At 39.4% G+C, this 27899-nt stretch overlaps 1 protein-coding gene across 5 annotated transcripts in view; it reads left to right on the top strand.

Annotated features, from left to right (window-relative positions):
• The window catches only part of UGGT1 (UDP-glucose glycoprotein glucosyltransferase 1), a 46518-nt gene extending 19009 nt beyond the window's left edge, over positions 1-27509 (top strand). For 4 of the 5 annotated variants that reach the window (XM_051626346.1, XM_051626342.1, XM_051626345.1 and 1 more), the window contains 28 exons: positions 67-186; positions 1309-1394; positions 1895-2030; positions 2910-3041; positions 4738-4902; positions 5621-5741; positions 6485-6583; positions 7547-7570; positions 8099-8193; positions 8774-8980; positions 9575-9706; positions 10668-10798; positions 13406-13501; positions 13643-13745; positions 13850-13929; positions 14448-14637; positions 15883-16041; positions 17613-17698; positions 18018-18102; positions 19802-19890; positions 21057-21161; positions 21752-21836; positions 22744-22926; positions 24149-24309; positions 24810-24924; positions 25531-25647; positions 25960-26107; positions 26534-27509. In XM_051626346.1, the coding sequence (XP_051482306.1) occupies positions 67-186; positions 1309-1394; positions 1895-2030; positions 2910-3041; positions 4738-4902; positions 5621-5741; positions 6485-6583; positions 7547-7570; positions 8099-8193; positions 8774-8980; positions 9575-9706; positions 10668-10798; positions 13406-13501; positions 13643-13745; positions 13850-13929; positions 14448-14637; positions 15883-16041; positions 17613-17698; positions 18018-18102; positions 19802-19890; positions 21057-21161; positions 21752-21836; positions 22744-22926; positions 24149-24309; positions 24810-24924; positions 25531-25647; positions 25960-26107; positions 26534-26559 (3276 nt within the window). In that variant the 3' untranslated portion in view covers positions 26560-27509. The remainder of the gene's footprint in view (positions 1-66; positions 187-1308; positions 1395-1894; positions 2031-2909; positions 3042-4737; positions 4903-5620; positions 5742-6484; positions 6584-7546; positions 7571-8098; positions 8194-8773; positions 8981-9574; positions 9707-10667; positions 10799-13405; positions 13502-13642; positions 13746-13849; positions 13930-14447; positions 14638-15882; positions 16042-17612; positions 17699-18017; positions 18103-19801; positions 19891-21056; positions 21162-21751; positions 21837-22743; positions 22927-24148; positions 24310-24809; positions 24925-25530; positions 25648-25959; positions 26108-26533) is intronic. The other variant, XM_051626341.1, reaches the window with a different exon arrangement.
• Positions 27510-27899: the final 390 nt, after the last annotated feature.

Here is a 27899-nt window from a genome sequence, read left to right as displayed (position 1 = left end):
TTCAAAATACTTTCCAGTCTCAGACTTGAGCATGTTGATCTTTTAAATGCCTTTGATTTTTCCTAGTGGATCAACAACCTTGAAGTTGACAGTCGCTATAATTCCTGGCCTTCCAATGTGCAGGAGCTGCTGCGTCCCACATTTCCAGGCGTGATCAGACAAATTAGAAAAAACTTCCACAATTTTGTAAGTAGTAATCTGGACTAGAAATGAAATGTGTATTTTTTTCAACAGCAGGGACAGTAGCTTTTGCAGCTTGCCTACATACATGCTGGATTCCCTGACATTTAAATATCTTGAGATAAGATGCTTTTCTGAAAGGTTTTGTTTTACTTATACTAGTAAGTTATGGCTGAGATTCAGAAATTACTGAGCATCATTCTCTGACATCTGTTAGATGCCACAAATTGCTTCATCAGTCAGAAAAATGTATCATCTGACAAGTGAGAGTTTTGTGCATTTCAACTTTGTGATAATAGCTGAAGCTGGTTAATGAAATCCCTCAAATTGGTAAATTAGTATGTCCTTAACCAGGGTTAAGACAAACTTCAGTTGTTTCAGTTTGAAATCTTGGTGCAAGAATGCTTTCTAAGGATGTTCATCAGCCCTTAGCTTAATCCTAGGTGTTCTTTTAGTTCCTAGGTAAGTTACTTAAAGTTAGATCCACTAAGGAGTTTCTAAAATACATACTGTAGCTCTTGTCCTGTTGCCCTATAGAAAATTCTTCTGATTAGTGGCAAACAGGGACTTGAACCACCCCAAGCTGTGGGAGCATTAATGTGTTATCTTTTTCTCCAGAGTTCAGTACTCCTAACATGGAAATTATTAAATAAAAAGGCAACACTTGGCATGAATCAGGGGCCCTAAATTCACTCTGAATGGCCCAGTTCTGTCTGAGTTTGGGCTTGGTCTCTGAGTCTGTTAGCCAGCATCAGCTCTCCTGGAGGCTGAGCAGAGCAGTGCTGTGTTCCTCAGCTCTGACCAGTGCTTGTCTCCCACCCACCTCTGAGGGGGTGGATTTCTGTACAGGTGGAGGCAGAAGTCTAGATGCTAGGGGATGCTGAGGTAAAGGATAAAGCACATTGAAGAGTCTGGTCTCCTGGTTAAAGGAATGGTTTAGAATTTTAGACAATGGACTTAAAGAGTTCAGAATAAACTATTATTTAGTGGGTCTCTTCTCCACAGCAGTGTATAAAATAGGACTGATGGTAATTCTGCACTGAGATGTGTTGGAAGCTATCCCTAACTAAAAAACTGCCTTTTGATTCTCAAGGGAACAGAAACTTTTCACTTGACATTTATGTGCAGGTGCTGATAGTAGATCCTGCTCACGAGACCACAGCAGAATTGCTCAGTGTGGCAGAGATGTTCTTCAGTAACCACATTCCGCTGAGGTAATTGCTATGCTTTAATGGGAATTTTTTTACATCACTTTTCTTTTTGTGACTTTGTTAGACTTATGTGGGGAAGAAAAGAACAGTTTCCCACAGTGACTTGTGCAATTGGTAAATTCCCAGTGCTGGGATGCTGTAGAAATGTTTGGTATCTTGTATTGGTGGTTGGGAAGGGCTTTTACTGAAATACTGTTTCATATTTAAAATTTTTTAATATAACTTTTGCTACTAGCAAAACAGAGTTCAGTTTCTTCAACAGTCCAAAGGAAACATAAAAGCAAGTACTGTGGGTGAAAGAGAGGTGGAAAGCAAGATACTGGTGGAGTCACCTTTAGGGTTTATATGTCCTGTTTGAATCTTGGCTGCTCTGCTCAAAATCTTACTAGTCTTTTCCAGAAAAAGCCTTTGTCAAATATGGTGATCATAGCTGACAGTTGTCTGAAGAGTTGATTATTTATTAGTATAATAAATTAATGATCTGGAGATTTGTTTGGTTACAGGATAGGACTAGTCTTTGTGGTTAATGACTCGGAGGATGTTGATGGACTTCAGGATCCTGGTGTTGCCCTCCTTAGGGTGTACAATTATGTGGCACAAGAAATGGACAATAATTATGCTTTCCAGACTGTCATGTCTGTAAGTATTCATTTAAAAGGGAAATGGATGTTTTAATATTTTTCCATGTATGAAAGATTATGCTAATGTGTTAATATGTAGATAACGGAAGAAATTTTTCTTGGACTTGGTTAATATTCAGAGTATCTCTGAGTACTGGTACCACATGGTACATGTTTCTTCATAAAGTGCTTCTGACCTAACTTCAACAAGTGAGACTAGATTGAAATGTGACACTTAATGCTTCTGTATGTTTTTCTAATTCCACCGCTGCTTATTTTGCCATTGAGTTCTAAACTGCTGTATCCCTTCAGTGTTATAAATTGAGTAGTTCCTGCTGTGTGCTTTTACCACATAAAAGGGTAACTTAGGTGTTGGTAAATGCATTTTCACTTGTGGTTGGACATTGCTGCACCGTCAATGAGCTGGGACATGCTGTAACATTAAACTGCTGGTGACTTGAAGATGATTACTTTTATTTCTATTTTTTGGGGTATATATTTGTAAACCCCAGTAGAATATTGTGCCTCCAAGAGGGAAACAGTTACCTACTTCACATGTGGGGTCTTTTGTGTTGTTTATAAGCATGTCTTGAGTGCTGAAGGAAAGGGTAGCCCTCAAATACCTTTTCTAATTAAAAATGTAAGTTATTATTTAAAGAAATACATTATATTTACCTCCTGCCAGTCTCACTGGAATGAATACAAGGTAAAGCAAGATAATTGTAAGAGCTACAAATGCTTAGGAGCTGTTATGGCAGCTAATAAATATGAAAATGTTTTGCAATCTGGCTGTTAATGCCTTATAATTACTGGAATACAGGTGAAAGGTCCTTACCTTTGTTAAGGACAGAAGCTTTAGAGTTGCAGCTGTAAGCTTGTATTTGTATCCCCCTTTCAGATATATAACAAAGTAAAAACAGGAGATCGTCTGAAAGTGGAGCATGTAGTTAGTGTTCTGGAGAAGCAGTATCCTTATGTGGAAATCAACAGCATTCTGGGAATTGATTCTGCCTATGATCAAAACAGAAAGGTAAGAATTAATGAAACAGCTTTTTTCACTCTTTTTTTTTCTTCAACACCATTTTGAAAATACAGTTATCTACAATTTCTTGATGCAGTTCTCTTACCAGGTGGCTATTTTTTTTTCACATTGGGTGACTTTTAGTAATACTTCAATAGATATGTTCACAAAGCTTTATACAATATATGTATTTTTAAAAATCTATATGTATAGTACCAGAAGCAAGATAACTTTCTTATGACTCGTAAGTTATGCTTTCATTCTGGTATGCAGACTTTAGCAGAGTTTAAAATTGCTTGAAAAAAATCAAGGTGATGGAATGGTTCATAAGAAAACCAAAGGGCTTAATGTCAGGAAGGGACTGGTGTGGGGTTTCTTTATTGGTATTTTAATACTGTGTGAGACAACATGATCATGATGAATTTTTAAAATGCTTTTCCTATTGTAGTGCAGTCAACAATCTTCCTCAAATAATTTTTTAAAGTTCTTTTTAGGATTGATATTTTTCTGAATGGAGAAAATTGGGAGAGCAAATCACTGTTGGATATGTGAGATGAAGCAGATCTCATTTGGGTTCTGTAGGGGAGTGGTTGTCTATTTTTGTTGAATATTCCAAAAGAAAGAATGGAAATACTGTCTGCAATACTCTGTAGCACAGATGATCCTGTCTGGATTTGTAAATATAAGAAGTGTTGTCAGGTTTATATAAATAGGCTTGTATGCACAAGTGCTTTCCATCTTCTGATGTAGGATAGAGAAGGGAAAAGCATTTTGAGGAAATCAAACAAAATAAAATTAAGGCAGACATTGTGGTATGACAGGAGAGGCCTTTGCAGTCTACATACTAGACACCAAATCAAACCCAAGCAAACCAAAAGAAACAACCTCCCCCCTTGGAAACTCCTAATGTGTGCAAAGTGCTCTCCTTCAGAAGACCTGAGAGGCCATTCTGGAGGCCTTGCTGCAGCTGGTGTCCCCAACACAGTTCAGCACAATGACATCCAAAAACATTGCAAAGCTTTCAGGTGAGGAAGGAAGCCTTTAGCTAGAGCTTAATCTCTGTGTAAAGGACACAGTTAAAACAACACTGAACACTCTTTCATGGGATCTGAGATTTGTGTCCTTACAAGGTCTTGAGAGCCCTCAACAGAACCTCTAAACAGTAGAACCTAATTAACTGTGTGCATAAAAATGTACCAGCAGTGATCGTGCATTTTGGAGTGGTTACCTGAAATGTCTTGACTTAATAATCCTCTCCCCTACAAGCAAATGTTTTTTCACAAATTTAAGAAACATGTCTTTGAATATGAAAAAGAAGAAACCTCCCCCCTGGCCAGTGTTATAGCTATCAGTGCTTGCACTTCGTTTTCTTCCATATGCAAAGTCAACTTTTCTGCTGAGCATTTTTTGCCATTACCGGAAAGCACTCATTGGAGTTAATTTATTTATAGGATGAACTTAAGGGAATATTTTTGCACTTTTATATTATGAAGTAACTTATTTTGGTTTAAAACTCGAAAACACCAGGGACGTCTTGTGCATGTAAAATGCTGTGTCTAATTAATATTCTCTATATGATATAAAAGCTGGAAGGACACCTCAGTGTGTCTAGACTCGTATATTGCATGGATGTTGCATAGAAACATTATGAAGTCTTGCTGGTGATGGGCTAAGGTGGTAAAGTGACTTCTTTCCCTCTGTTTAGGCAGCCAGAGTTTACTATGAGCAAACGGGTGTAGGTCCTCTTCCTGTTGTGCTGTTCAATGGAATTCCTTTTCAAAAAGACCAGCTGGATCCTGATGACCTAGAAACTGTGACAATGCACAAAATCCTGGAAACCACAAGCATCTTCCAGCGAGCTGTGTACTTGGTAGGTGCTGAGTTCAGCTGTGACTTTGGAGAGAAAAAAGATTTGGAAAAACTGATTCAAAGTCCCTGGATATATAGTACACAAGGCAGATGAACTTCCATAATTTCTTGGGTTTGTTTTTTTTTGGTTTTTTTTTTGTTATTTTAAATGGTTATTTTTCTGTTGGTTTTGTTTAGGGCATTTATTTGTTTCCTCTTTTTTAAATTATCAAGGGCAAATAGGACAGGGAACTCCTGGAAAGAGTCCAGTGCAGAGCCACAAAGATGATGAAGGGGGTAGAACCAGCTCCCTAAGGAAGCTGGGTCTCTTTAACTTGGAGAAGAGGAGACTGAGGGGCGACCTCATCAATGTTTATAAATAGGTAAAGAGCAAGTGTCAGGAGGGCGGAGCCAGCTTCTTCTCAGTTATGTCCAGTGATAGGATAAGGGGCAAGGGGTGCAAACTGGAGCAAAGGAGGTTCCATGTAAACATGAGAAAAAACTTCTTTACTGTGAGGGTGATAGAGCACTGGGGCAGGCTGCCCAGAGAGATTGTGGAGTCTCCTTCTCTGGAGACTTTCAAGACCCATCTGGACACGTTCCTGTGTGATATGCCCTGGGTGTTCCTGCTGCAGCAGGGGGTTAGACTGGATGATCTTTTGAGGTCCCTTCCAGCCCCTAAGATTCTGTGAAATATACAAGTGAAATAATGAATCTGACTTCTTACTTCTTTTCTCCAGGGTGAATTATCTAATGACCAAGATGTGGTTGAGTATACCATGAACCAGCCTAACGTTGTTCCACGAATTAACTCGAGGATCTTAACATCTGACAGAGAGTACCTAGATCTGACAGGCATGAGTAAGGGATGCTTTTAATTTCATTAAACCTGAAGCTGTCCCAATGGAAAGCTCTAGTGGCTAAAGTTTTAACAGCACCCAAGTGATATTCTAGCCCTGGTGCTGGGGGAGTTATGTACAATAACAACATGAAAGTATACAGATTTTTCGTTACAGGAATTTGTTGTGATTTTTTACAACCCTTTAGGGGAATATGACTCATGCAGTTGTGAAATTAGCCATGCTAGCAAAAGCTGAGGATAGTCATATGGTGAATAAAACAACAGCTCACTGCTTATTTCTGACCTTCTTTTGAGCAGAATTGATGATCATCTCTGGAATTAATTACGTTTTGATGTGCCATATATTTTAGCAGAACCTTTCATGGCTAAATATAGTAACAACTCTGCAGTATAATGACAGCATTGCAAAAACTACATTTTCCGAGTTGCTTGAAAAATAATAACAAAATGGATTTTTAAATGTGTATTATTTACAGAAATTGACTTCAACTAAGTGAAACTCAAACAACTCTTTCAGCTGACTTCTGCATATCAAATATGAGACTTAATTATTAGTGTAGCTTTATGAAACAACAAAAATATATTCCTCAGCTTATTGTATATTAACAGTGGAAATGAGACATCAAAAGCAGTATCATGAGGAATAAAATGTGTCCTTCATGTTCTGGTAACAGTAGTGATTTTTCTTTCATTTTACATGGAATAGTTTGCTTTGGCATCTCATGCTTTTTCTTTTCCTCAGATAACTTCTATGTGGATGACTTTGCTCGATTTACCATGTTGGATTCCAAAGATAAGACAGCTGCTGTTGCAAACAGCATGACCTACTTAACAAAGAAAGGTAACATCTGCAGCAGATCATGAACCCAAATCTAACCTATGTGTGTTTCCAAGTGTCTGTGCGGCACTCAGCACACACATTGAGCCTTGTCGAGCCCTGTGGGGAATGGCACAATGTTAAAAAGAAATAATTGTTACAAGGTATGGCATCTTGATGGAACAAGAATAAAACAGAGCTTTCTCAGGCCTCTCCACATCCATTTCACTTAGGAACTCTAAATAAGCTGCTGTCATTTGAACCAGTTCCTCCTGTTCCTGCCTGTCTTCTGTACTAGACTCTCAAGTTTCCCCAGAACTATCTTCACCCACTGCCACAGGCATGACTTGCTTTAAATTGCTCCTTCTCTCTCATATTTTCCCTTGCTTCACATTCAGTCACTTAGATCTGAACAAGTTTCTTGTTTTCCCTTTGTAGAGTATTAGAGACCTCTGCTCATTTGCAAGTGGGCATTAATTTGCAAGCCTGTGTAGCTTGACAATTTTGGGTCACTGCCCCTTTGGTTACTTATTTAATAACTGGCATCTGATTATAGTAATGCTATAGCACGTTTGTTTTCTAAAATAATAGGAAAATTATAAATATTGCTGGCTCAGCAACAGCACTGAAATGTCACTGTCATACTAGTTTTTAAAGAAGGAGGATAAACTGTCAACATCCAAGTCATAATGGCATGGCAGTTTTTGCAAACAGTCTTCAGAATGATTACATTGTGGTATGGTTTGAAACTGGTAACACATAGTTTAATGCTGTGGCATGAAAGTACAGCATCAATCTATTTGAGGGGAAGAAAATGTCAAAGCTTATTATGATAAAATTATCACAAACTTCTTGCTTGTTGGATTTGCATTTTAGCTATTCATTTATGCCCACTGTAGTGATGGAGCTTCTTGATACACATTGGGATTACTATAAAATTATTAATGTCTCTCTCCTTTCCCCTTTTCCTTTCTGCTGTTTGACCAGGAATGTCTTCCAAGGAGATCTATGGTAACTCATGCTTTAGCATTTCATACGTTATTGTTCTAGTTCCTTTATAACAATGGCTTTAGAACCATCAGGAAATGAAGAAAGCTGCTTAAATGCATGTTTGCTTCAGTACTTTTTTCTCTATACAAAATTGATTTTGTCAACTAACAGCTTCAGTAGGAAGAAGCAGTATGGGTGTGCCCTGGTTGGAATCTGTAAGTTATTTATAGGTTCCTTAATAATTTCTAAATTAAAAAGGTAGCAAAATAAAAATTAAAAAATAATAATAACAAAAAAGAATCCAACATAGAAATAGTGATGCATGCTGTCCCATGCTGGTTTTCTGAAAGAGGTAAATGAAACCTGGTATAAGACTGTACTATTATTCTTGTCTTACCAGACTTCACAGCTCAGCTTCATCCATATCTTCCCTGTGTAATTTGTTTTTTAAACCTTTGCATGTGCATAATATTTCTCCTCTAAATGAGGATGAACTGAAGGTTTCCTTCCTTTCAACTTCAAATTTCTCCCACTCTTTTTTAATTGCAGATGATTCCTTTGTTCGACCAGTTACTTTTTGGATTGTTGGTGATTTTGGTAAACCCTCAGGGAGGCAATTGTTGTATGATGCCATTAAACATCAGGTAAGTAAAGATTACATTTGAGTGGGTTAGTAATGCTAACAAAGCAGCAGGTAGAGGCTTGAAAAACACAGGTTGTGCTTCTTTTGTTTATGAGCTAGGCAGATTGGTTCTCCCTGTAGGGTCTTTAATATCCAGCCTCGTCTTGTTTGTAGGGGCTGGAATATTGCTGACCTGACATTGCCCATGGTTCTAAATTGAAGTTGTCTGTTTGAACATGTGCTCTCTGCTCTGTCTCATTAGTTCCAGGAAGGTAACTGAATCATAAAAATAGATAGCTTATTCCTGAGTTACTGTTTTGCCAGGTGGAGTGGTGGTCATGGTCCTATATCTCTTATATAGCAGAGTATTATCTAGAAGATTCCTGTCATAGTGGTGCCTGCATGTAAACTAAAGACTTGATGCTAAATTAGGTCATTTATCTTTTTAACATAGTGGTTTTATTTACCTGCTTTGGAATCTGGTTTTCTGGTTAAGAAATACAAAGCTTTTGATGTAGAGTTTATTAAAATAGACTTATTCTTCTCAGTTCAAACATACCTGAAATCTAAACCTTTCCTAACGTGTGTTTCGTTAAACACAGAAATCCAGCAACAATGTTCGAATTAGTATGATTAATAATCCTAGTGATGACCCAAATAATCAGAATACAATTGTGGCTAAAGCCATATGGGCAGCTCTGCAGACACAAACATCAAATAATGCCAAGAACTTCATCACCAAAATGGCAAAAGAAGAAGTTGCAAAGGCGCTAGAAGCAGGAGCTGACATCTTAGAGTTTGCTGTTGGGGTAAGCATGTATTTACAAATTAGGATACTTTGCTTGTTCTGATTTTTTTTTTTTTTTAGTGTTGTATGTTCATGTTCAAAAGATGCAGTAGCCATGGAGAGTAACACTGTTTGGTGGTGGTGGGTTCTTTTGCTCTAAACTTGCCTAAATATACCAGTCCATCTAAAAGCTAAATCACTTTGAGTAGTCAAAAGGAATTCACATTCAAGGATCTGTTTAAGTGAGGCACTTGTGTCTTGGAGGAATTATGAGAGAACTACAATATTTTTTCAAAGCTGAAGAAAAAGAATGACAATTACATTTCTCAAAGTACATTTAAAAAGTTAGACAAGAATCACTTAAGAACAGAAGAATGGAACAGCTGCCTTACAACCATTACTAGGGCTGTGACCCTTGACACCATAAGCTGGGATCATGTTTGAAGGTGAGAGGCAAGAACTAGAGGTTTTAAGACCACAAAGAACAGGGTCCTGTGGATAAATTACAGCAAGATACAAAGATGTTCTTGAATAGAAATACAAAGGTACATTTTTAAAAAGTGTGCAGAGGTTTACTTTTCTTCCCATTTCACTGTCAAGTGTTCTTTTCTTTCAGGGTATGGATATCAATGTTTTCAAAGAAGCCTTTGAATCTCCCAAGGTGGATTTCATTCTGTCCCATGCTGTATATTGCAGAGACATTCTAAAGTTGAAGAAGGGGCAGAGGGCTGTGATCAGCAATGGAAGGGTGAGATCACTCAGCAGACAGTAACAAAGATACTCCAGTTGGGAGAAGGAAGCAGACCTTGAGCAGCAGAGTCTAGGGACCAGACACAGCGTCACAACTTCCTTTATGTCTCAGCAATCTTTAGGATCACTTCCAGTTTGTTTTATGGAGACCTGCAATGACCTTTTCATTGTGCTCTGTGCAGTTAGTTGTTGGTGTTTTGTACCTTTTCAGATCTCTCAATAACAGTTACTTTCATGTTGGCAGTGAGTTAAGTCCAGGGGAACAGAAATGGATGATAAATTTGAAAGATCATGTGGCTTCAGTTGATTTGGCAAAATGCTGCTTTATTTGGCTCTGATCAAGGTGCCTTGGTCCCTTCCAGCAGCTCTATTTACAATGGCCTCTTGGATCAGGCAAATTATGTTACAGTAGCATTTGACTGTAAATAACAAAACCCAGCTGTCTACAGCATTGTGTTTTCTTTTGTCATCTGCTTGCTAGTTAGGAGAAAATCAGCAAGTTCCAGTGGCTACTGTATACTTTAATGGGTTAAAAATCTGAAGCAATGGGTTGCAGTGTTCTATTCCTCTTGTTATCAAAAAAGCAATAATTGCCTTGGTGGCTTTTAGGCCTCTGAAAACTAGAGGAGTGAGATTTGCTGGAATTTTGCTGGGCTACTAGAATTGACCTAGTATTCTATTGCCCTTTCAAGATGTAGTATTGCATGTTTAATGTAATGTGCCCAACTATTGCCAACCAAGCCCTCAGTGAAAGTCTTAAGCAGGCATTTTATGTCTCAGTCTGATACTCTTGACTTCAAGTACCTAGACTTACCTGTTCAGCTCTGCTGCCATTAACATTTAATATCAGCCTGAAGAGTCAATACCCACTGAGTTGGCTGTAGTATTTAATTACTACATCTTGGAGCTTTGTTTCTGTGTAGCCTTTACCTAAAATGCTGATTTTGCTTTCTTTGTAGATTATTGGCCCATTAGAGGATGGTGAGATGTTCAATCAGGATGATTTCCATCTCCTTGAGAATATCATCCTAAAGACATCAGGACAGAAAATCAAATCTCAGATTCATCAGCTGGGATTTGAAGAAGATCTGTAAGTAAATGTGAAGAGGCTTACAAAAAAGTGGTGGTGCTTTGATAATGTGACTTTCTGCAGCCTGGATAGGTGCTATAAACAAACTTGCGTGTGTTTGTGGGCTCAGATGTTCAGAGGGACAAGTGAGAGAAAAAAGACATTCTCTTTATTGAGTTTGAAGTCCTTTAGTGACTTTTTTGTAGCTCAGAATCTTCTGGAGGTATGGAGCTGTAAGCATATCCCCCAGATTCAGGAAGCTGTTCTGAGAGTATGGCAACCCCTGCTGTGGTGTTGTGCTCGAGAATTCATTGTTCCTGTCTTATCTGTGCCTAGTAGCAGCTGCCTGCCATGGCTGGTCTGTTACCTTGTAACTGAAGTTGGAGGAGTTGTGGTGGCTGGAGCCTTGCTGACAAGCAGCAAGACACTGGGAAAGTGCCCAAATCCATAGGCATTTACTCTAGAACTGTTCAAGTGAACATGAAAAAGTAAATTTGTGTGTTGGTGTTGGTACTTGTCAAGATGGTGCCTGGATCTCAGCATCATGAGCAGCAGCAGCCTGCTGTGTTGTCTAACAAGGTCAGGAAGTGGTTTCTTGGGTTGGCTAGGGAGTAAGCAGGTGGACTGAAAAAATAAATCATAGAATGATAGAATGGTTAAGGTTGGAAGGGACCTTAAAGATCATGAGGTTGCAACCTCCCTGCTATGGGCAGAGGCACTTCCCACTAGACCAGACTGCACAAGCCTCATCCAACCTGGCCTTAAACACCTCCAGGGAAGAGGCAGCCACAGCTTCTCTGGGCAACTAATTCCAGTGCCTTCCTACTCTCACACTGAGACATCAGGATTTCTTCCTGATGTCCAACCTAAATCTTCCATCTTCTAGTTGAAAACCATTACCCTTTGTCCTGTCACTGCCCTCTCTGGTGAAAAGCCCCTCCCCAGCTTTCCTGGAGCCCCTTCAGGCACTGGAAGGTGCTCTAAGGCCTCACTGGAGCCTTCTCTTCTCCAGGCTGAACACCCCAACTCTCCCAGCCTGTCTTCATAACAGAGCTGCTCCAGCCCTCAGATTATCTTTGTAAAAAGCATGAGAGTTGTGGCCAAATTCTTCATTGTGTTCCATTAGATTAAGTTTAGTTGACCCTGGTTGGCTTTACCAACACAGATGCCTGTATGCAGAGAAGAGTTGTCTGCTGCTGTGGGATGTGTTACCTAGTGCTGTAAGTTGCTGCCCGTTATTAGGTGTTTTTTTTGAAAGTGCTTTCTGTACTGGATTACCTTCCTGCTCCTTTAAATGGAACAGAAGCTGAACTTTTCATTAATATCAAGGCCTTTAGATTTCTTGTGGGGTTTTCCCCCACCTAAATTGTAACTGACATACAGTTTTAAACCATTTAAACCTCCAATATGTCCGGGTTTCATAACTTGTAGGTAGGATTACTATGGTATTAATTTAAAAGCAGAAGGAAGGCAAAAAAATGAGGCACTGAAGCATGGTTTCTGAATCTGTCTGCAGTTCAGCTGGGTGCTGCTTGGCCTATTGATATATTAAAGTTGTTTGAGTAGTACATTTCACTGTCAGTACTATCGAATCATGTAAACTGCTTTTAACTTTTTAAAGAGAAACAATAGGAAAAGAGGTAGAGAGAAGAAAATTAATATCATAGTTCTAGATGATGATTGCAAAAAGCATAGAGATTAGGTAATCAAAAGGAAGTAATCTTCAGGTTCAAAAGAACACGTGCCAGTGTCTTCAGAACTGAAGTCCTCAGTCATGTGTTTGCATGTTGAGGCTCATAGCTAAGAAGAGATATCTAAGGATGATAGGGTAGGGGAGGAAGGCATCATTTGAAAGTCAGCTAGTTTGGGACACAACGGTGGTTTGAATGCTGACAGAAGTTTTTCAAGAGCTTTTAAAATTATCTGCTGCATTGGAAAACATGGTACAACTTTGCAGACTTCATCAGGCTTGTGATTTTGGTATGACCACTTGAAACAGCTGTCAGTATAAATCTATGGGACTGACTGACTTCAGGAAAAGCTGATGGATCTTGAAGTTGCAGTTTGATGTTTGAATTGGTTTTCATGGAACTTTCAGGAGGTTTTACATTTTCAAGTTTAAATATATTCTTAAAACACTAGACTGAAAATTTATGGGAGGCATAAAAAGGAAGAATTTTTCAAAAGATATTATCTTCTAATGATAGGACCCCTCTCAAAACTTTCTTCACATACAAAATTGCTTCCTAGTTCTTATAACTGGTGTGTAGCAAAATGCGAAGACTTGTGAAACAAGGGTTTGATCTGAATTGAGGTTGGTGAGAGGTTGATGAAGTTCAGGAATGCAAGTGCCTGTAGCATGGTGGAGCCCTAAAATACCAGCTGTTTCATATTTGCTATGGAGTGAAACTCTTTGGTACCCTCAGTAATAAGGCTGCAAGCTGTTTAAAGTGATGGCAGGTTAACCCTTAAATATGGTTAATTCTCCAAAGCTTGTGTACAAAGGTAGTATAAGTGTTAGTTTATGTATCTGAATTCAGTCTGTCTTCTCTTTTGCTGCTAATCAGCAGAAATGTGATAAGTACTTTTTTCTGAGTATCTGTAAACTGGTTTTGCTTTTCTTTTCAGTGCAAGTGACTTGGTAATGAAAGTGGATGCTCTTCTTTCTGCTCAACCAAAAGGAGAGGCAAGGATTGAATATCATTTTTTTGAAGAAAGATACAGGTACAGGATTGCTGACGTTTACTGAGCAATATGCCTTACCTTATCTTTTAATGTTTCCATGGTTTTAAGTTAAATGTAACTTAGCAAAAAAAAATTTACCCATACATTTGGTACTTTAAAATTGTTTTCTCTTCTGTTTAGTGCAGTTAAACTGAGACCAAAAGAGGGGGAGACATACTTTGATGTTGTGGCCATTGTTGATCCTGTGACCAGAGATGCTCAAAGACTCGCTCCGTTGCTTTTGGTACGTATGCAATGTTAGAGTGTATTTTATGGCAATTTCAAAAAGTCAGTTCTGTAATTTTGGAATTTTTGTCTTCCTCCCTGACAAGCTATTTTTCTCTTCAGGTTTTGAACCAATTGATAAATATGAACCTAAAAGTGTTTATGAACTGCCAGTCAAAACTTTCTGACATGCCCTTGAGAAGGTGAGCTATACCACACCAGGGCCAAAACAATAGACAGGAAAACCTGTTGGAATGTGCAAGTACAGAAACATGGTCAAATGTCCTCCAGAAAGTCTCAGTAACTGCTTTGAGCTTGTTTATATAGTAGCATCATTTCCCACAGAGAATCTGGAAATTTGTGGGTAGCATGAGTTAACTATGCTTTAAAGTCCAATTTGTTTACAAGTTGGGTGTATTTTATGTATGTATATATTTATTTATATAAAACAATTAAATAAGTTATTGATCTTAATGGCTCAGTCTTGCACATTCTGCTTTGTCCTTCAGGATGAAAATTGTGACCTATTTTAAGGTCAACACAACCCGTGTTACTTTGGAGAAAGTCTCCTGTAGGCAAGAGGGAATAAAAATTTCATAATAGGCTACTTGGAGACATTGGAGATGTGGGAAAGTTGATGCTGTCAGCAAGTTCAATGAGAGTGAAATATCTGCAAAGTTTGGCAGAAATATGTTCAAACATTTTCCTTTTAAAATTTCAGCTTCTATCGCTATGTTTTGGAGCCAGAGATTTCTTTCACAACAGATAACAACTTTGCTCCTGGACCAATTGCCAAGTTTTTGGATATGCCCCAGTCTCCACTGTTCACTTTGAACCTTAATACTCCTGAGAGCTGGATGGTGGAATCTGTCAGAACCCCATATGACCTTGATAACATTTACTTAGAGGAGGTAAGAGAAAGCAACATGTATTGAAATGGTGTTTTTCCAGGGTTTATTTTTGTAATGGGAAAGAAATGTAAAATTTTAAATGCTAATAAACGCAGAACTGTGGGTATTAATGCCTCTTATGTTTGCAGATGCCTAAAGGTTTTCTGGGAGGGATGCAGGCAAACTGAAGCTCACTGATAATAAGATTGCTGTTCCCAGTTACTCATGGGTGCTTGAATCAGGTTGAAAAATGTTCTAGCCTTGAAGCAGCTCCTACAGATGTTTGGACTGTGTGTATATAACATTTCAGAGTATCCTGAGCTAGAAACAAAGAAACTCTGTTGGTCATTAAATCATCATAGAATCATAGAGTCATAGGGGTTGGAAGGGACCTCTGAAGATCATCAAGTCCAACCCCCCTGTCAGAGCAGAACCAAAACTAGGGCAGATCACTCAGAAAGGCATCCAGACAGGTCTTGAATGTCTCCAGAGAAGGAGACTCCACAACCACTCTGGGCAGCCTGTCCCATGGCTCCATCACCCTCACAGTAGTTTCTCCTCATGTTGAAATGGAACTTCCTGTGTCGTCACTTGGTGCTGTTTCCCCTTGTCCTGTCATTTTGAGTGTGCAATGAGAGGAGATGCTTTGTGAGATCAGACTAATATTTAGCTACATCAGAATTTAGCCTGGTAGGGACACAAGGTTTTTTGGGGGGGTTTGTTGGGTTTTTTTGTTTGGTTGGGGTTTTTTTTGGCACTTTTGTTTGGTGTAGAGAAGAGGACTCAGTCTTTCTGATGGTACCATAAGACACTGTAAGAGTAATGAAGAGAAAACCAGTTTATTTCAGATTATAAACAGAAGATGAGGCTAGCTTTAAACAGGTTTAGTTTCAAGGGTCTGGAGATCATAATGTACTTGCTATGAGATGCCAGACCAATCACTGTCTTGACTACATTCTCGTAATGAATGTAAAAAAAATAAGAATTGTACAAGAGAGCAACAGTCCTGCCCTTTTTCTTATCCTAGCATCTTACCAGTTGATATTAAAATCTTTTTGGTCGGAGACACTCTTAACAATATGTGGGTGAAGTTCATCACTTGAAGGAGCTGAGGCTTTTTGAGGCTTTCTCAGTATTTGTTTAACAATTTACTCTGGTAAAATAAAGTAGGATTATTTAATTACTATGGCTATTTTAGAGAGTAATTGAATCACTGAAAACAGGCACTTTAGAGCAAGTGCTGAATTCAGCAGTATCTTCTTACAGGTGGACAGTGTTGTAGCTGCAGAATATGAATTGGAATATCTGCTTCTGGAAGGACACTGCTATGATATTACTACTGGACAGCCACCTCGGGGACTCCAGTTCACACTGGGAACATCAACCAGTCCTGTCATTGTTGATACCATTGTGATGGCCAACTTGGTAAGCATTCTGTTCAAACTGGCAACAAATAAGTGGTCCTGCAGTCAGGACAATCACTTACATGATCCATTGAGTATCTGTGGGCTGTGGATATGTGGTGTTAATTCCTCTCCACAGTTAGTTGCAGATACATCAGAACCACATAATTCCTACCGTTGATGACTAAAACCCTGCAGTGTACTTCTTTTTCTCTTGCCTTTTTCAAGATGTACTCCCTTCCCTTCAGCTTGCCAAGAAGTGTCTTCTGGAATATTTTAAAATTATGCCAGTATTCTTAAGCAATCTCTTTCCAGGGAAAGACAGGCAGTTCTACTTTTTCCAGGCAGTGTACTTTGTAGACTGTCTGCTCTGGTACTGTGAGCATCAGGTGGACAGTTGTCTTAGGTTGGGACCCATTTCTTCAGGAGACCTATGGAACAATCAGAGAGAATAAGCAGGAATAATCAACATTCTATAAAACAAAGGAAGTCTGAAAGAATGAGAACTGCTTAATTGAGTCAAGGAAAGGTGATGGAAATCCAAACGTGATCGTTCCCTGCAGCAGCCTTTATAAGGTGGCTGCAGAAGGGATTCATCTGTTTTCAGTGTCCATGCTGGGTAATGAGAGAGGTAACAGACTGAAATTATGGCAAGGGAAATTAGTCACTGGACTATTTTCTTGATGAGTAATGTTAGTGAAGAACTGGAATAAACTGCCTACTGTCATTTTTGGAATCTTTAAATAACTCATCACTTACATTTTATTTCTTTGTGCCTTTTCTTAGCCAAAGTATATCCTCTAATGATGCAATATTTCTTATTGTAGAAAGGAAGATTTCTGTGTGATCACTTTGCATATGTGTATGTGTAAAAGAGTAAAGCTTAATAGTTTGGAGGTGTCTTTTTTTCCTGATTAGTTAAACCAAAGTGTATATACCACAGTATACAAAGCTGATTGGGAATCTTTTTCCTCAGCTCAGTGTGTCTGTACTGTGAAGAGGTATTAAGAGACCAGGAAAATGCCTTTTGGGTATTTATTTATTTATTTATTTAGTATTGTTTTGTTTTTTTTAATAAAGCAGACTGGTTCACATGGAATTATATTCATTTGGGGTCACAGTACAAAACTGAACTGGACACTGAAGCATCACTACAAATGTTTGTAACTTTTACAGGTGTAGTAGTCGACATCTGAAAATAAAATACTCAGATCTGGAAGTTCTGTTTTTTAGTCAGATCTTTCATCAACTGCTGTGTCATTTCCAATCAGTGCTTTGAAATTCACTCACTCCACACAGGCAAACTTTTGCAGAAGAGTTTTGTGATTGCACTCTTCATATCAGGACTCCCGGAAGACTTTCTGTCATCTAACAAATAATGCAAAACTTTTTCTTATGAAAGAAACAATGGCTTTGGATGGAGCTTCTGGGGGTTTTCACCTCTTCTTTGTTTTTTTTAAGGTCTTATGTTAATCAGCTGGGTTACAAAATACTATTTTCAGATTTAAAACAGTGGGTCAAAATAAACTATTTAAACACTTCATCTACATTTGTGTTTTCTGGAAACTGACAAATGTTATTTTCGCTTCACAGGGTTATTTTCAGTTAAAAGCCAACCCTGGTGCATGGACTCTAAGACTCAGAAAAGGCAGATCTGAGGATATCTACAGAATCTACAGGTAGGAGAGTATAAAAAATACCTTAATCTTTTCCTAAAGAAACTTGTGAAGGTAGGCAGTGTAATATGTGAATCTAACAGTTCCCTTGCCAAAGTGTAGTGAACTGAACAGCAAACAATTTCTGTTCAATATGAAATGTAATGTGCAATGAACTAATTATTAGTAAGCCTGTGTTCATTACTTGTATTTGTTACTTTGCTGCATGTCTCAAACCTGTTTCACAGAGCTGAGGTGTGATGCTGTGTAGAATAATGTCTAGAAGAAATAAAGAATGTATTTCTTCTTTGTAGTAAAGGTCAGTATTTTACTGTCTTTTCAGCCATGACGGAACAGACTCCCCGCCTGAAACTAGTGAAGTTATTGTTGTTCTCAACAACTTCAAAAGCAAAATCATTAAAGTGAAGGTGAGTTTAAAAACTGGAGTTGTCCTTAGAAAAGGCCTTCTAACCAACAATGGGGAAGGAGCTTTGACTAAGGCCTGATGATCCCTTCCTACAAGCATATGTGTGAGGCAGTTTGCACAAAGTTCACACCATGGTATATACAATAGAGACAGTTACCTGTAGGCTTGGCCTTGGTTTCTGCACCCAGGTTAGAATGATGCGTAAGGGCTGTTCTTTATGTATGCTCATGAGAAACAATTATGCCCACATTTTACTAACTCAGTTGTGCTTAAGAAAAAAGTTATTTTCTTAAGTTCCGCTTAAGAAAAAAAGTCAGTTTTGTATGTCCTATAAGTGTCCGGTAACAAACTTCAGTGTATCTGTGAAGTCAGTGTTACAGAAAAATTTGACTTACCTGGCAATAAAATTTCTCTCAATCTGATACAGAGTAGGTGAGAATACATTAAAAAAAAAAAAAAAAAGGTAAATTAGCAATCTACTATCTTTTAGGGTTGCCTCTCAGATAACAGCTGGAAAATTTAAGTAGGACAACTGATAGGTAAGTGGGATTTACAACACATCCAGTTCACATTTCCTCACAGGATTGACTTGTGCTAAAGTAATTCTGGGACATTTTTCTAGTTTGCTGCTTTGTTTGTGTATCTGCTTTGGAGTCTCCGTGGCAAATAATACCACTTAGAAAAAGCAAGTAGTGTTGAGGAGCTGTGTTGGGTGTTTGTCACTTTGACTCAGGTCCGACAACAATGCTCTTGATCCCCTCCCCCCCACACCCAGTCAGGGAAGGAGAGAGAGAAAAAGAGAGAGACTTGGCTGGATTGAAAACTAAACTACACAGCTTTAATTAAAACACTAATGAATCACACAAGAAAATATATACAATTATATACAGCTATATTCAGATATGGGCAAAAGCCTCTCGCCTCCCCCCACCCCCAGCAACTCCCACAGCACTCCCCTGAACTGGCAAGAGTCCCGAGAAATCCCGGAGCCGCTGCTGGAGAAAGCGGAGAGTTATGAGGGTCAGGAGAGCTCGAGCCTAAGGGTCGGCAGTGATGGATGAGCAGAGTCCTCCCCGGACGCCGGCCATGGACGGAAGAACAGGCGAGAAGAAGGAGGAAGCTGTCTTCTAAGATCTCTGTCCTTCCTCTGAGCTTACGTAGATATATGGAATGGAATATCTTTGGCCAATTTTGCTGTCTGTCTAACTCAGCCTCCCACGGGGGGGTCAGAGATCTCCCCATAGTGTCTGAGCCGGCAGAGTGAAGATGTAACCTTGAAACCTCAGTAGTTAGAAAAACATTCCACTGTCTTAGCCTAGCAGAACACACAGTTGCTAGCTAAAAGAAAGCTTACTGAAGGAAAAAAAAAAAAATCAGTGAAAAGAAAAATTGGCTTAGTCCTGGCTCAAACCAGGACAGTGTTGCAGGGAGGTTGGTTGGTTTGTTGGAGGACTTTGCTTTTCCAGTCTCTATCATCAACGATGGTCACTGAACACCTCTTAGCAAAGCATTTTAACCATCCAGACTGGCATGCCTTTGGTGTCTGAAAACATCGATTCACTACTGAGCTGTTCCTCCAGACAGCTTAGGTTACCAATCAGCTCACTGGACATAACTGAAATGGATACAAACTGAGCTAGTGTCAAAATAACACTCTGTAGCTGTTTGTCCACTCACTAAAGCAATGTTGTGCTTTACAGGTTCAGAAAAAACTAGATATGATGAATGAAGATCTGCTAAGTGATGGTACCAGTGAGAATGAATCTGGATTTTGGGAATCTCTCAAATGGTAAAATTAATTAAATAATAACCTGCAGGTCTTTTGCAACTGGAAAACTATTCCATGATACAGTTAGGTCTGTGATATTCCACAGCCATCTGTTAGGTCTGAGTTTAGGTCTTGCTAACTCCTTACCTTTCACAGGATCCCTATGTTCCTAGAGAAATGAGCTACTGCTTTGCACCAGCTTACCTGCCCTTCCCCTGGTGTTACAGGGAGCCTGAATCACAAAATATTTGGGGTTGGAAGAGATCTCCAAAGATCATCAAGACCAACCTCCCCTGCCAGAGCAGGACCAAAATTAGGGCAAGGTCACTCAGAAAGGCATCCAGACAGCTCTTGAAAGTCTCCAGAGAAGGAGACTCCACAGCCTCTCTGGGCAGCCTGTCCCAGGGCTCTGTCACCCTCACAGGAAAGAAGTTCTTCCTCATGTTGAGGTGGAACTTCCTGTGCTCCAGTTTGAATCCACTGCCCCTTGTCCTATCACAGGGCACAAGTGACAAGAGCCTTCTTGACCCCAGCCCTCATGTATTTATAGACATTAATTAGATCCCCCCTCAGTCATCTCCTCTCTAGACTGAAAAGCCCCAGGTCTCAGCCTTTCCTTGTAAGGCGGGTGTCCCTTCATCATCCTCGTAGCCTCCATCCCTCTTGAACTGGGAAGCCCAGAACTGGACACAATACTCTAAGTGAGGTGTCACCAGGGCAGAGTAGAGGGGTAAGAGAACCTCAATCTGCTGGATACACTCCTCCTAATGCACCTTCTTGGCCACAAGGGCACATTGTTGTCCATGGATAACTTGTTGTCTATCAGGACTCCAAGGTTCTTCTCCACAGAGCTGCTCTCTAGCAGATCACCTCCTGACTTGTGCTGGTGCATTTTGTTCTTCCTCCCCAGGTATAGGACTCTGCTTTTCCTCTTGTTGAACCTCAGCTTCATCTCAGCCAGCAACCTTTCACTTGAATAGATGTTTGTGTTTAAGTTCTTGCATCTTCCATGGTGTCTGCAGCACTCTGCCTTGTGAAGGATACCCCCCAACCCGTGTGGGGGGACAACACCAAACCCCACAGTTGTTCTGTATTAAACCTGTAGCAGTTTATAATCTGTTGCACTCTTTCCTATATAACTGGGCCTTACTAACTGGTCTTTTCTATAAACATATCTGTCCTTCCAGGGGATTCACAGGAGGACAAAAGAATGAAGATATGAAACAGGATAAAGATGATGTACTAAATATATTCTCTGTGGCTTCAGGACACCTTTATGAACGATTCCTACGGTTAGTTCAGAATTTTGAATCTGAGGGTCTCAAATGGTACAAGTGTCCTGCTTTCCACAAGGGAAAAGGTTAAAATTTGTGAGAACATAAAAATAAATAAATTACAACAGCTCAGAAATCCTCTTTTAATTTGCATCTACTGTATTATAGGTACTTTTGTCTGCATAACATTAATAGGCTCAAAATAGACTTAGTTTAACAGATGGTATGTTATTGTCCTAGACTTTTCTCACTACAATATAATAAAAAATAAATGTACAGTTAAGAAATTATTTAATAAATCATAATAGCTTTGGAGAAGAATCTGAATTTCTGTTCCCAAGGGACTGGGAAAGCTAAGATGTTGTGTATTCTCTGCCTAGTTAAAGTACCTAGATTTTCAGGGAGGTTAATATTATAGTTTAGTATATTATTGCAATTTGCAATAGGCTGAAGCTACCCCTTTTCTTCATGCATGAGGATAGTTACGTGACACTTAACTGCAGTTGGTCTAATAATGTAAACCACCAATTTCTAAGGTGTTATGCAGCTGATCTCTAGTTTGTGGCAGTTGTTCCTGTAAATGCTTCATTTTTTGTTTCTTTTGGTAGCATAATGATGCTGTCTGTGCTGAAGCATACTAAGACTCCTTTAAAGTTTTGGTTTCTGAAGAACTACTTATCGCCTACATTCAAGGTTTGTTACTAATTAGAAATTTATTCTATCACAGGGGAAAATAATTTTTAAAATGTTGCAAGTGTGCATCATCTTGTGTGTGTACTGCATGTACAGTTACCTTCAGTTTTGAAAAAGCATCACATTAGTATAAGGTTCTAGAAAGCTTTGAGAAATAACAGACAGGTTGCCAGTGGACTGATGCTGAAGGTAAGTATTTAAGAAAACAGCACCTGTTAGGAAATGACACTTGAAATAATATTTTTTTTTGTGGCTCACACAAAAAACGTGTAGAGTTTCAGGGCTTATTATAAACTTACATGTAAAACAGAAGCGTTGAAACACAAGAAGATAAAACCTACCAGAGGAGCACAGCCTTGGACGAGGTATAGAGAGGCCTTCCTAAAAGGGGAGATTGAAACTGTGTTTCAAGCTGGAGGAGGTGATTGATGTGAGGCAGAGAGTGATGTGGGCCCCAGATGAGTATGCTGGGAAATACTTAATGGTTATACCTGATACATGGTACAACAAACAGCAGGAGTCAAAGCAGAGCCCAGAGATAAATGGATATCAAAATGCTCAGGAATTTGCAATTCCTAACATTTAAGTAACATTTGAGTAACGTATTCTGTTAAACTGCTCTGTGAATCACTATAAAGTGGCTCTGAAGTATTTCTGTGGGGAAAAATGTCAAAATATTTTATTATCTTGTGATAGTTGGCTTTACAATTTTTACTGATTGTTCAGTTTGGGATTATATTTTTGAAGTAACACTGAAACTGTAGTTATTATTGATGGTATTTAGTTTTCTAATGTTCTATGCTTTAGTATAGGACTGAAGTCAATCTCTTGTAATGCACTTTTCTTTTTCCTGCAGAGGAACAAAAAAACTGAGATTAGCTGTTTTTTTTCCCCCCTCCCTCTGCAGGAGTTCATCCCATACATGGCAGAGAAGTACAGTTTCCAGTATGAGCTTGTCCAGTATAAATGGCCACGCTGGCTTCATCAGCAAACAGAGAAGCAGCGTATCATCTGGGGGTACAAGATCCTCTTTCTAGATGTGCTCTTCCCATTAGCTGTTGATAAAATCCTCTTTGTGGATGCTGATCAGGTAACACAGAGGTTATAATTACTACTTCTTTTTTTCTCTTTCTGTTTTTCTTTTCTCTACGAATATGTTCTTGAATGCAGTTTCTGTATTATTGGAAAGGTTACAAGTCTGAGCCCTGCACAGGCATGATTGGAGGTTGATTCTGTAACTACAGTATGCTTCACTGAGAGCTGATTTTTCTGCCTGTTCCCACAAAGAGAGGTTTTGTTGGCCTGTCTTTTACATCTGTCTGGTTCCTTGTTCACTTGCTGTCATTCCAGCTTGTTTGCCAAATAGATTCTTGTTTCACCAGTCCATTTTCCCAGTTCTGTCTGTTCTCCCAGCGTGCAGTTCCTTACCCACATACAGTGTTTTCCTAATTCACCAAACACCCTCCTGTTCCCAATCCCCTGCTTTTAACTTGGCCAGAGCTGAGTGGCTCTCAGGGGAGTGAAAAGGGAGATCCCTCTTGCACAAAGCCTTGTGGTGCTGCAGAGCACACTGGGCCTGTAAAGCTCTGTGTGTGTGTGTGTGTGTGTGCTGGGGCCTGTAAGGCTTTGATGTGCTGGAGACACGGGCAGTGAGAACTGCCAGAAATGCTTCTTTGAAAACAAATATCAAACTGAGACATGCATTTTGGCAACACATGCCTATAAAATGTCTTAGGGGTTTTGGCATATGTGCAGTATAATCCTATGTCAGTTTAAACCATTACAACTTAGGCTAAAGTATCACCAAGTACGAATCTCCAGCTACACTGCTTTCATTTTAGACAGTTTTTGCTGTTTATAAAAGAGATAGTAACGCGCTTTTTTTTTCCCACCAGTCTGTTATTTTTAGAGTATTACTGCCACAAAGTCTGTGTCAAAAAGACATTAAAAAGCCTTCATCCCTGAAGGGCTGCAGGCTTTCCAGAGGAAAAGATACAAAGACTCACAGTAGAGTTAATGTATAGTGAGAATCGTTGCTGTTTATTAAGCAACAGTTTGGCACTTCAGCTACCAAACCAACCCCTGTCAGATTATTTTAAGCTCTATTTTAGTTGCTCCAGCTTTAAGGGCAGGGGTGACAACATCTTTTGTGCTGTGTTTTTGTACTATGTAAAGAAAATGCAGAAGACTGCAGAGTATCAAGTAATTCTTCCTTTATCTGTTTGCTCAGTTTGAATTAAATCCTGACAAACATTTCAAAATAACCCATGGCAGGCTTCAACAAATAAAAATAAAATGCACTTTCCCTTCAGATTGTGCGCTCAGATCTAAAGGAATTAAGAGATTTCAACCTAGATGGTGCTCCTTACGGATATACTCCATTCTGTGACAGTCGAAGAGAAATGGATGGCTACAGGTTCTGGAAGTCAGGATACTGGGCAAGTCATTTAGCTGGAAGAAAATACCACATCAGGTAGTGAAGAACTGATTTTTATTTTTATTTTTATTTTTTTCAATATAGAGGAAGAAAACTTTTGCTGCTACTTAGAACGAGCAGAAAACTAGCGGAGGGATACAACACTGTAGTGGACCACTGTTGCCTCTTTGAGGTTCTGTTCCCTGTCCATTTGAAGCTCTAGGGACACTGAAATGACTTTCAGTATGTTGCAGCTTCTACATATGAAGAACTGAAGTGTTAAAAGAACTGAGATGTTAACTAACCAGACATCTTAATTTGTTAAGAACAAGTGTTGGAAGAAGACACTACAGGACAGCAAAACTAAGACAGATTGGTTGAAAATGTTTTTTGTATCTGGCAGGACCTTGTTAGAACTGCTTTTCTGCCTTGTGTTGGGTAATTTCATGCACTGCCACCAAGAGAGTGTTTTAGCATGTTATATCTTGGGATCTACTGGGGCTGCAGGAAGTTACCCATAATCAGATGGAATCGCTAATTGTATCCTCTCCATGTAGTGCTCTGTATGTTGTGGATCTGAAGAAGTTCAGAAAGATAGCAGCTGGAGATCGACTTAGAGGACAATACCAGGGTCTTAGTCAGGATCCTAACAGTTTGTCCAACCTTGACCAGGTGTGTTTTTATTGTGTTTGTTTTGCTTTGTTTTACGGGGTATGATGGCACGTTGGGATTTCTCCTTTCCTTGCTGAACTTCAGTCACAGTCACATGCCAGTGGCAGTCCCACTGTGCCCTGCCTTAAATGAGGCAGGTATTGAGAGCATCAGATATAACCGGTGGGTGGAAACTTAGACTCCAGTTTTTCCTAAGACTCAAATTTTTCAGTGTGCTCCAAAAGAAATACAGAACACAACTGAGTGCTTTACTGTGCACTGACTTCATAACATAGAAATAAGGCTTGTATTGTGGTGGATGGAAAAATTACACAATGGTTTTAATCAATTAAGAATAGTCTTCCAAACTGGTCCAGTAGACGTTTGATACCTGCTGTTACTGCTTGAGTGTGTGCTTAATAACTAATTTTCAACAAAATAAGACAAACAGTTGTAGTATGCAGGTTTTTTTCCAAAGGACTTGGTTTGGAATGGGAGGTTGGTTCATCACTGGTTTTTCTGCACTGGAAAAAAAACACTGTACAAAACTTTTCAGTACTGTCTGTCTGGGGGTATTGTTCCTCCCATCCTGTGGAAAATGGTCCTAAATCTTACTCTTCACAACAGGATTTGCCTAACAACATGATCCACCAGGTGCCAATTAAATCCCTCCCACAGGAGTGGCTTTGGTGTGAAACATGGTGTGATGATTCATCAAAGAAGAGAGCAAAAACCATTGATCTGGTAAGTGCAGTGTGGCTTCCTCAGTTTTTGAGACACATCCCTACCTCAGATCTAGGCACCTCATCCTGTATTGTTAATTAAATATTTTCAGCACTTCTTTTTTTTTCATTTAGCTTGTAGATTTCTCTTACCCAGAGCCATGGCACTAGGATGAATTTGGAAGGATATTTTACACTGTACTCTAGCTAAAACACAGGCATGTGTTGTTCACCACCAACAGATTAATTCCACGGGGGGGAGCAAACCTCTCTCCAGTAAATAAACCTTTTTCATCCATTAGGGTACCTGAACAGTTTGTATTTTGGTTTGCAGTGTAATAATCCAATGACCAAAGAGCCCAAGTTGCAAGCAGCGATGCGTATAGTTCCAGAATGGCAGGACTATGATCAAGAAATCAAACTGCTCCAGAAAGAAAAAGAAATGGGAACACCAGCTGGGATGCCAGGACAGCACACACATGGTAATCTTTCTGTTTCCTTACTTCTGGGACTTTCTTCCTGCCTGTTTGGAAGGGGGGTGACAACGTGACCTCCTGCGAAGGCTGGCGTGGGGGATCCATTAAATAGTCTGTGCAGTTTAATGGGACAGAAAGGCCCTGCTGAGAGAGGCTGGTGTGACCCTACTCTGAACCTTAGAGAGCAGAGAGCCACATTGCACGGTTGTTCCAATCCTGTTAAAGACCCTCAGTATTCCTGCAATTAGATGAGCTTGGCCTTATCTTAACCCTTAATTAAAGCACCACTGTCTGCAGTGGCTATGAGTGTTCTTCAGTCACTGGTAAGCTTGCAGCGAACAAGTTTTTGGGTTTTATATACTCATTTTCAAACCAATCTGCCAATTGAGGCAGCTAGAAATGCAGTGCTCATTTTTCTTTCCTCTTCTACAGATCCAGCGGCACATGTGGAATTATGATCCATGGAGAAAAATTCAAGTTAGACTGTTTCAGAGACAATTTTTATATTGAAATCTTTGTTGTTTTTGTTTTGTTTTGTTTTTTCCCCCCGGTATGTCTGCAAACCTGCTGAATAATTGAATGGGATGATGTATGCATTTTTATTACTTGTCTCTGGGTAAATTTCTGCATATGAAATAGGATCTGGATTGCTGGAATTAGCATTCCTTGGTTTTTGCACCTGTGGTGGAGCTGAAAGAGCCCATGATGGAGTTTAGCATTTCAAGAAACAAAACTTCACAACCCACTTGAAAAGCCACACTGTGTTCCTTCAGCTGTTGCTGCCTCTACCACTGAGGAAGATCCTGTGAGCCTCAGATCTAACTTGAGAGCCTGGAAATTGCAGACCACTTGAGCCATTGGCTAGAACCTAAATCCTAACCTCAACTGCTGGAGATAATTTTTCCAGGTAACATGAAAAGGCTCAGAATCATGCCTTGAATTTGGGAGATTCACAGGTTTTCAAATGGTTGGAAATGCTTCTCAGATTGTTCAGTATGCCACCCTTGATTTTATAACAAATTCAGCATTAGATTTTCTATTTCCTGTTTCATTTACTGCCCAGCTTTTGAAGGTATGGCTAAAGGTAAAGCTACCACAGACCGATTTAAATGTCCATCCAAATCTGAATGCTGAAGCTTATAGAGTGAGCAGAACATGGAACCTGACAACTCAGTTCAGCCTGGCCCCTCTGACTGGGATGAAGGAGCCCTCCTGCCTTCCTGCTCACTTTGGAATCAGTCTGCAAAACTGGTGGGGCTGTACTATTGCTGTGCTTCACTGATCTAAGAATGCTTTTTGTTTGTGAAAAATCGGTGGAAACTTGGAAGTTTTTAATTATGTAAATTCCATTAACTTTTTCTTCAGAGATGTCACATCAATAAAAACTTTGGGAGTTCTTTGGTCTTAAGCTTCAGTTCCCACTCAGTCCCTCGATCATCCGTTCTGCTTGCACTCATAACAGTCCTAATTTGATTTGGGGGTTTCTGAATATTTCACCTGTGTTTGTTTTCATTCTGTCCACAGACACAAAAAATAATCTCCTGCAAGGATTAGTTGCCCTGGGTCAGTTTTATAATTCATATTAATGTCTTAATTTTTAAAGATGATAGTGCCATAGTTCTGTATTATGAGCATACCAATTTAAAAAATCCTCAAACCCTGTTTCCCTCATCCTATAGGATTATTGTCTGCTCCCCAGAGCACTGAGAAGTTGAAGAGTCAAAATGTAAGAACTAAAGTAGTGTTTCTAGTAGTACAATACAGCTTCCTGTGCACTGCTTCTTGTCGTGGTTTGGGC

The sequence above is a fragment of the Apus apus genome, chromosome 8 (genome assembly GCF_020740795.1).
Source record: "Apus apus isolate bApuApu2 chromosome 8, bApuApu2.pri.cur, whole genome shotgun sequence".
NCBI classification, from domain to species: Eukaryota; Metazoa; Chordata; class Aves; order Apodiformes; family Apodidae; genus Apus; species Apus apus.
The sequence above is the reverse complement of the archived record's forward strand: the minus strand, read 5'-3'. Positions and strand labels throughout refer to the sequence as shown.